The sequence below is a fragment of the Eschrichtius robustus genome, chromosome 14, assembly GCF_028021215.1.
Source record: "Eschrichtius robustus isolate mEscRob2 chromosome 14, mEscRob2.pri, whole genome shotgun sequence".
NCBI lineage: Eukaryota > Metazoa > Chordata > Mammalia > Artiodactyla > Eschrichtiidae > Eschrichtius > Eschrichtius robustus.
This window is the reverse complement of record NC_090837.1, coordinates 22,187,382-22,197,122: the sequence shown is the minus strand read 5'-3', so window position 1 is coordinate 22,197,122 and position 9,741 is coordinate 22,187,382. Positions and strand designations below refer to the sequence as shown.

Sequence of the window (9,741 nt, the reverse complement as noted above, 5' to 3'; positions counted from 1 at the left end):
GCTCTCTGTGTTAACAAAGAAGACACAGCTGGGCCCAGTTGCTCCTTGGGTTTATCAGAGGGACAAAAAGAGAGTGAGCTCCTCATTCTGGAAGTCAGCATGATGGGAGGGTTCCCAGACACAGCCACTCAGGAAAAGCCCTGATGGGTAGATGGAGGTGTAGCAAGTAACGTGTCACTGGTGTCATGCGGTGGAGGAACCAGGTGTGGCAGGCGTGTAGAGGTGGGTGTGACCATTTTGATCGGGCCTCACAGGTGGCCTGATTTTAGACCTAAGCTTTAAAGGCTAAGCAGGGAGAGTCAGCCATAAGGGAGCAGGGCAAGGAGAGTCTCAGGCAGAGGAAGCAATGTGTGCACAGTACGCGAAAGGATCCCCAGGAAGGAATGCGTTCGGATTGTTCAGCACCATCGAATGTCATCAGAGGGTGGAGATGATGTGGAGGCATCTTCTCTCTCAGTACAAGGAATACTTTCCTAACAATGGAGTGGGCAGCCTTGGTGACCTGTCACTGGATTGTGCCAACAGAGGCTGCACAGCAACTTATTGGCCATGTGGTGGAGGGCACTTGGCAATCAAGCCACAGGAAGCCAGGACCCCTGGACAGGGAAGGGCTGGCCCTCCTGGTCTAGGGTGAGAGTCCTCACCAAATTCTTGGTGTTTCTGGCCACCTCTGCTGGAGAAAACAAGAGGGGGCTGACCTGCAGCCTCCTCACGCTGGTCTAGGCATTTCTGATGGTCTTCCCATCTCCCCCTATTCGAGTGGGATAGGAGGATCAAACTAGGTCCTCCGGGAGCACGGTCTCACCCCTGACTGGGAGAGATGGGAGATGAGTCTGCATACCCAGGCCATGTGAACCAGTGTGGCTGGCTCACTGGAAATTCAGCTTCGAGATCTCCACCCCCACCCCAGCTAGGGTGATCAGCTCATTCCAGTTTACCCCAGACTTTCCCAGTTTGGGCACTAGATGTCCCCTATCTCAGGAAACCCCTCTATCCTGGGCAAACTGGGATGTATCGTTATCCTAATTGTGGCCCTTTCCCTCTCCCCGGGACACACATCCACTCCACCCCAGAATCGTCTCCTTGCTTAACTAACCCCATTTACCCTGCTTGAAGTGGCAGGGCAGGGGGCCTGTCTTTGTGGCACTCAGTGACATGCAATGCTCGTTAACTGAGCACCTCGTATGAATGGGTCCCTGCCCCATGGACCATGCATTCTGGGCAGTAACCAGATGGATGTTGGATGACAATTCTGCAAATAAGGAGTTATATAATTAGACCATTTCCAGTTACTGCAGAATAAATTACCCCCAAATTTAGCAGCTTGAAACAATAAACATTTATGATCTCACACGGTTCCAAATGGGTCAGGAATTCAGGAATGAGTGATTAGCTGGGCTGTTTCTGGCTCAGGGTCTCCCACAATTTTGCAGTCAAGATATTGTCTTGGGCTGTGGTCATCTGAAGGCCTGACAGAGGCTGTGGGATCTGCTTCTAAGGTGGGCCGCTCACACACCTGGCAAGTCAGTGCTGGTTGTCAGCCAGGTGCCTCAGTTCCTTGCCATGTGTGCTTCTCCAGGTGCTGCTTGGGTGTCTTCACCCCATGGCAGGTGGCTTCCCCGAGAGCGAGTGATCCAAGAGAGAGTAAGGTGGAAACTTCAAGGACTTTTTTTTTTTTTTTTTTTTAGTTTGGCCAGGCCTTGCAGCATGTGGGATCTTAGTTCCACCGAACAGGGATCAAACCCGTGCCCCCTGCAGTGGAAGCGCGGAGTCGTAACCACTGGACTGCCAGGGAAGTCCCCCAAGGACTTTTATGAATTGGCCTTGGAAATCACATTCTGTCATTTCTGAATATCCCATTGGTTACACCTGTCAGCCCTGCTCAGTGTGGGAGGGGACATTACAAGGGTGTGAATATCAACACGTGAGATTCTTGGAGGCTGGCTACCACAATTATGTTCTGCACTAGGTCCAACTTAATTATTGGGATTGGACTCAGCTCTTCAAGCCATCTTCTACGAGCAGGCCTCCCCAGCATCATTGTCTTCTGTTCTAGGATCTCCCCTTCCCCTTCCTCTCTGAGGTCCCTTCCTGCTCACCACTGAGTCTGTGACATCTCTTTCTCCTGAACCTGTTCATCCTCCCCTCTCTGCAGGGAGCTGACCCATTTCTTCTTCTCCCTCCCTCCTTTCTCAAAGATGCCCTCATGGAATCTACCTTCATAACTCATTGCCAAGACCTACTGCCCAATCTGTGAAATGAAATGAGAGGAGCAGGGACAAAGACAGATGGGCAGAGCCAGGCGAAGAGGAGCAGGCAGGTTCATAAGTGTAAAATATGGACAAACCTGCCATCATCTATTCCCTGGGACAAATAGATCATCACTGAATGGGCTGCAGAAGAGCAAAGAGACAAATTACCCAGCTGTGGCAGTGTCACCTGCTCCTTATTGATGGGCTTTTATGCTCGGGCCAAACTGCTCTCTGAGAATTGCATCCTCCTGCTCCTATGAGACCCTGAACAGGAGTGACAGGAAAGACAAGAAAGCTTTTATGTCTCGGCTGGGGCATGAGCCACACTGCCAAGTTCCAGCCTTTCTGTAGTATGCATCATATACGTATATGAATTTTGTGATTTTGACACAGTGCCACATAAAAACATGATCAAAGTGCCACCCCATGTGTAAACTGGAAATCATACAAATGCCAGAGAAAGAGAACATTTTAACCGGTTAAACACTGAACAATTTCAAAACTGTTGGGTTGGAATAAATTATAAATTGTGTTTACGCTGATGCCACAAGGCGGCGCCACTACAGCCGGAAAACGACCACTTTCTGTGTCACTATGGAACAAATCACACAGTTGTTAGCATGCTTTGGACTCCAGCAACTGCCTCTTTGTGACTACTGAGCTGTTATTTTGCCACTCACTGTCATTATAAACAACTTTAAAAAGCTATAACAACGTCATTCAACAACGTCGTTCACGAAGTAGAGAGGTCAATGCTGAAAACCACGCCCCCAAATCAATACTTTGGAGCGGCTATTGGACGTGATAGAACACCGTGAAGAAGACTGAACCACCTCCGTGACAGGCGGTGCAGAGAATTTGGGAGAGTGCCAGCGGATAGAGATAACGCAGCAAAGACACGAAGCAGCATCAAAAGCAAAAATATGGTGAGATGGTTATAGATTTACGAGCTGTGCGAGCGCGTTTCATCGCCTCCTTCACATTCATTCCTATGGGGAAACATGGGTCTTGGTATGCAACGTTTTGAATCATGTGAAGTTTACAGAAGGCATCCTTCCTGAAAAAAATGGGACTTCCCTGGACCTCCCCAGATACCCTGGTAGAAATATGGCTCCTGGAGCCCACTGCTCGAAGGGGAATGTTATAGGTTGAATTGTGTCCTGTGAAATAATAGAAAATTTTATGTGGTCTCTGACCCCAGTTCCTGGCACCTGAGCTCCTAAAACTCTTGTAATTTCCCAAGTGATAAAAGCACCAGGAGCCCTGTGTGTTCAAATTATTTGTCTTTGATCCTGGTTCTTAACACAGAGCTCCTAAATCCCTTGGAATTTCCTGGGTGATGGGAACATCTTTTGCTCTAATGAGGCAATGCTTGATGGGCTCCTGGATGGGGGCTGGTTACTAGAAAGATTAAGCCATCATTAGAAGCCTGGAGCTTTTAGCCCCAGCCCCCATCCTCCTGGAAGGGAAGAAAGGCTAGAGGTAGAGTTGATGATGGATCATGCCTACATGAGGAAGCCTCCATAAAAATCCCAAAAGTATGGGGTTCAGAGAGTTTCCAGGTTGGTGAACACATGCATGTGCTTGGAAGGTGGTGCACCCCAATGCCACGGGAACAGAAGTTCCTGCTCCCTGGACCACTGCAAACCTCATCCTATGTGTCTCTTCATCTGGCTGTTCATCTGTACCCTTTATTAAATAAAAAACCGGTTAACCTAAGTGTTTCCTTGAGTTCTATGAGCCATTCAAGCAAATTATCAAACCCAAGGAGGAGGTCACAGGATCCCTGATTTATAACCAGTCCTCCAGAAGTTTAGATTACAACCTGGAATTCTGATTGGCATCTGAAGCCAGGGGCGAGGGTGGGGGGCAGTCTCGTGGGACTGAGCCCTTAACCTGTGGGGTCTGTACTAACTCTAGTTAGTGTCAGAATTGGATTAAATTATACGACATGCAGCTGGTGTCCCAGAGAATTGCTTAGTGTGGAAAACCCACGCATTTGGTGTCAGAAGTATTGTGGGTATGAGAGTAAAGGAGAAACACAGGAGTGTTTTTCTCACATGTGTCCCCTAAAAAAGATATTGAAGTCCTAAGCCCAGCACCTCAGAATGTGACATTATTTGGAAATAGGGTCTTTACAGAGGTAATCAAGTTATAATGAGGTCATTAGGGTGGGCTCTAACCCAGTCTGACTGGTGTCCTTATAAAAAGGGGAAACAGACACGTAGACAGCCATGCACAGAGGGAAGAGGATGTGAAGAGACACAGGGAGAACACCATGGGAAAACTGGAGTGATGCAGCCACAAGCCAGAGAACATCTGGAGATTCCAGAAGCTGCAAGAGTCAAGGAAAGATCCTCCCCTACAGGTTACAGAAGGAGCAGGGCCCTGCTGACACCTTGATCTCAGACTTCTAGCCTCCAGAGCTGTGAGACAATACATTTCTGTTGTTCTGGGCCACCCAGTTTGTGTGATTTTGCTACAGCAGCCTTGGAAACTAATACAGACTGTCAGCTTGAGACTCAAAATTATCTACCACAGTAAGGAGCACAGAAATAGCAGAAAATTTCGAATTAGGCATGAGCATGAATTTTAGGCCAGAAAACAGTCATTTTTCAGTGCCTGCTGTAGACAAGGCCCCTTGCAACCTGCAGCATGCTGTCCTTGGAAGGCCATGGGCCCCGGGTTAGAGACCTGGGTTTGGGATCCAGGCTGTATTTCTATTAGGCTGTATGGTCTTTGGCCAGTAACTTAGCTTTGGGCGGCTCTGTTTTTTTAACTGTCAAATGGGTATAATAATCTACTTAATCATGAGAATTAAATGCAAATGTATGCATATGAAAATGAGCACCAGTTAAAGTTCTATCTATATGTGCTCTTAGGCTTTGGTATTTGCAATCCCATTTCCTATTCTCCCCATTTTAAGTGATGATGAAACGGAGGTCCAGAAATAGTTAAAAATAAAAAATAACTTTTTTAGGTTACACAGCACCTTAGAGTGCTCAATAAATATTAATTCCTATTTAAGAGTGACTCTTAAACATGTCATATCATTTATTATTATGCCCATTTTTACAGATGAGGTAACTGAGGCTCAGAGAAGCTAAGTTATGCTCAAGGTCACAGAAAAGTAGAAATTCCTACTCAGATCTGCCTGCTTCCAACACTGCAGGTGACAGTCTGGGCAAATTCAAGAATCTTCAGTCCTGGGCCTGAAGGGAAGAGGGTGAGCACCAGTGCTTTCCTAAGGCCTTGTAGGTTCTTTTTTTTAAAAAAAGTATTTATTTATGGCTGCGTTGTCTTAGTTGCGGCACAGGGGCTCCAGAGTGCATGAGCTCTCTAGTTGCAGCACCCGGGCTTAGTTGCCCTGCGGCATTTGGGATCTTAGTTCCCCGACCAGGGATTGAACCCATGTTCGCTGCTTTGGAAGGTGGATTCTTAACCACTGGACCACCAGAGAAGTCCCAGGCCTTGTAGGTTCTTACTCACTGTTATTCAGGTGGGAGCTGTTATCTGCAACTACTTTCATCCAGGCTCAGTGCTTCAGGATAGCGCCTTGGAGAATCCTAGCTATGGCCTCAGGCGAATTCCCTGGCAGTCCAGTGATTAGGACTCCATGCCTTCACTGCCGAGGCCTGGGTTCAATCCCTGGTCGGGAACTGAGATCCAGCAAGCTGCTGGTGTGGCCTTAAAAAAATAAATAAATAAATAAAAAAGGCTATGGCCTCAGAAGTCTTAGGTACCAGGTCGCACATCCTTCATCTTCCCATAGATGGGAGAGGGGCACCCCCTGGTTGTGACAAACAAAAAACAAAAAACAAAATAATCTCCAGACATTGCCAAATGCCCCCCTGGAGGGAAAGGATGTCACTTGGAGAACCTCTGATCTTCTGGAAGAATGAAGGAACAAAATATGTCAGGTGAGATCTGGATTTAAACAGTCCTATATGCAAATTGCAACTCTACCAATTATGATTTTGGGTAAATTACTTCATTTCAGCCTTATCCAGTTTCCCCATGTATAAACAAGGGATATATACCTACCAAATAGGGTTTTGAAAAAGATCAGAAGAAGCATGCCAGGCGCTTTGCAGAGTACCTTATATGGTAAGCACTTAATATATGGCAGCTATTAACATTGTTCCCATAGTTGAGACTGTATTTTCTCATGTCCTTCACTTATTCATGCAACAAATATTCAGTAACTGGTGTCTGTGTGCCAGGTCTTTCTTAGTAAGCCCTACCTGAATTTTTCTTTCTCAAAACCTTATCTGGTATGTACTATTACCATCTCTATTTATTCTGTGTGAACAGCACTTTTAATGCCAGCATAATATTCCATCATGTCTATTTTGATTCCTGGCCCTGGCCTCCTTTCTGAGGTCCAGACCCATACATCTACCTGGATGTCCCCCAGGAGTGTTAACAGCATGTTTGGCCAATTAGCCCAGTGCCTGGCACCTAGCAAGCCCTCCATAAAAATGAGCTATTACTGGCCATCAGTGTCATTTTTAGCCCCTGCTGATCCACCTCCTCTTGCTACTCCTCAGTGGGTTCTCAGAGTCACTTATTTTCTGTCAGCAGTCTTGGCCCTGGGTTAAAGCCCTGATTTGTTGTCCCTGTGGGGAGCCCATAGGAGAATCCAGCCTGGTTTTCCCACCTGCAGGGAAGAACTGAAGCAATGAAAATAAAGACACTCCCACGCTAATCAGAGTGCCCTAAACAACCAGTTTGGTGGGGAGAATTTGCTAGCAGTAGGCAAGACATAAAGTTCCCCCACACCCACGGCAGCCTGGCAGCCTTGCTGAGTGTGCCAGCAAATGATTCCTGGGGACTGGCTGGTGCTTCACGGGCACCGCCGGGGCCCATGGTAAAGAGCTAATTTATGCTATTAGTATAGTTACAGCAACAGTGTCTGCTGAGTGTTCCAAAACTGTAGTTCATGGTCTTGGGGCCAGAACAGGGAGGAGCAATTTAGAAGCCACCACCAGGGAAGCAGAGCAGAGTAGAGGTAATACCAACAGCCTCCGGGTGAGATAGGCCTGGGTTTGAGTTCCAGCTTTGCCCCTCACTAGTTGGGTGATAGCCAGCAAGTAGCTCTGTCATGCTGAGCTTCTATTTCTTCACCTGTAGGGTTGGGGTGATGCTAATGATAGTTATTTGTGGAATGCTTCTTGATCAACCATTCAGGTATTCAACCATTAAGAGTTATTCAAAAATAGGATTTTTTTTTAATACACAAAATTATACTTCCCCACCTCACACACACACACACACACACACACACGCACATATCCATATAACCCTTGATGACATTAAAAAAATAAATAATACACGTATATGATCCGAAATAAATTGGAAATCACGCAGTATAAAATGAAAAATGCTTTTTTTTTTGTCCAGGCAGTGGCTTGAGGGATCTTAATTCCCCAACCAGGTATTGAACCCGGGCCCTCCAACGTAAAAGTGCGGAGTCCTAACCACTGGACCGCCAGGGAATTTCCCAAAAATACTTTCATTAAAAAAAAAAAAAAAAACTACAAAAAGAGCAATTTCATAGGATTCAACCTAATATGACCAGCCACCGTTCTAAAGCTTTATAGTCCTCAACAACCCCATGAAGCAGGAACAACTATTACCCTCTCCCTCGGTAATAATTAGAATTTCTCCTAAAGAGAAGCAGAAGGACTTGGGAGGAAAGTGCCGGCTACCTAAACGGCCTCCACAAGTGATTTGAAAGTTTGAGAAACAGAGGTCAGTACATGTAATTAATTAAGTGCTAAACAGGATTATCCGCCTGGTGTCCGAAACACGATCCCCTGGAGCGCCACACGCGGCGCAGACTTGGTCCGAAGGGCAGTCCCTCGCGGTACCAGGGGTGACCCGTCTCTCTCGCCCCTGCAGGAGACTCTACGTGTTTTCCCGGGAAAGGCGAGCCGGGCTCCGCCGCCTCAACCAGTCTTGCTAGAGTAGGCTTACCCCTGCGAACAAAAGCATTCGGAGAGACTGCCGCCTCAGCCACTCAACGCCGAGCCCAGGCCGGCGCCTCTAATTAGATCTGAACTTCCAATTGGTGAAGTGTTGTTGAAGACGGTGGGACAGAGCGGGAAAGTTCCTCCTCCCTCGGAGTTCTCAGCCAACCGCGGCGTCGGGGCGGCAGCCGCCGCGTTAGGTTGCGCCGCGTGTAGTGATCTAGGGGGCCCGAGGGCGGGGCGGGGAGCAGGCCGGGGGCTGCGGGGAGGGGACGCTTCCCGCGGGCGCGCGGAGTGAGGACGGTGACAGCCACGCGCGCACGTGCGTGCCCGGCTGCAGCGCGGCCCCGACACCTCCCTTGGCCGCTGAGAAGCGCGCGGGGTCTGGGCCGCCGGCGTCTAGGGGCCCCGTCCCCGGGCGTCACCAGCGTCCCCGGCCCGACTCCCGGAGAGTCGGACCGTGCCCACCCTGTCGGTCCCAGATCGCGATCCCTCCCTGTGGCCGTCAGGGTCCGCCCCCAACTCCCATTTCGGTTCCCGGGGCAGAGTCCTCGCGGTCCATGCTGGCCGCTGGGGGCCCGCGCCGCTCAGTCAGCTCCCGGGCCGGCCGGCCGGCCACCATGGTGGCCCTGAGGCCTGTGAGGCTCCTCCAGGGAGGCTAAAAGGTCCAGAGCGCAGGCCTCGGGGCGCGAGGGTCCCGAACCTGAGCCCCGCGCCATGGCCGGGGCCATCGCTTCCCGAATGAGCTTCAGCTCGCTCAAGAGGAAGCAGCCCAAGACGTTCACAGTGCGGATCGTCACCATGGACGCGGAGATGGAGTTCAATTGCGAGGTAACTGGCTGCAACGGGCTGCGGCGAAGGGGAGCGCGGCGGGATCGGGCCGGGTGCCGGTCCGGCACCGACGCGGGCGCCCTTGCCGCGGTGACAGTGGAGGTGGAAGCTTCGGGATTCTGTTTATATCATCTCTGGGCAAAGATAGAGTCAACCAGAACTGGAAGGGGCCATCTAGGCCCAAATCCTCATGTTAAAGATAATCGCTGCTTTTTTTCAATGGGGCTTTCGGGTTTGGAAGCACTTCCTGAAGGTTTTCATTCATTGTTACTGCAAGAGTCTGAAAGCATTCGTGGTAGCGAATTCTAGTTTTCAGTGTCACGCTTAAGCTCCAGTTCTATAGAGTTTAAACTTCATTAGATAATATTATGTACCCCAGATATTATAAGTTGCATCTCGTTTTATTGGAAAGTCTATAGTACTTGTTTCCCTTTTTCACAGCTTAAATTTTCTGGGGAAAAACAAAAAAACTTTGAGGAAAGAGACGGTGTCTTAAACTTTCCATACAGTTTCTATCATGATGGTAACAGTTATCATTTATTGAATACTTCCTAAATGCCAGATATTCATACACTTAATTCCCAAAACAACTCAATGAGGTAGGTACCCCAAACCATATATCTAGTAAATGGCGAAGGGGGGGTTTGATTCAAGATCTTAGCCAATACAGTACTGCCTCTCAAGTA

The 9,741-nt window shown here is 48.7% G+C and overlaps 1 protein-coding gene across 3 annotated transcripts in view; it reads left to right on the top strand.

Annotated features, from left to right (window-relative positions):
* The first annotated feature begins 8,483 nt into the window (after positions 1-8,483).
* NF2 (NF2, moesin-ezrin-radixin like (MERLIN) tumor suppressor) overlaps positions 8,484-9,741 on the top strand; it is an 85,006-nt gene continuing 83,748 nt past the window's right edge. For all 3 annotated transcript variants that reach the window (XM_068562206.1, XM_068562207.1, XM_068562208.1), the window contains exon 1: positions 8,484-9,055. In XM_068562206.1, coding sequence (XP_068418307.1) covers positions 8,942-9,055 — 114 coding nt within the window. In that variant the 5' untranslated portion in view covers positions 8,484-8,941. The remainder of the gene's footprint in view (positions 9,056-9,741) is intronic.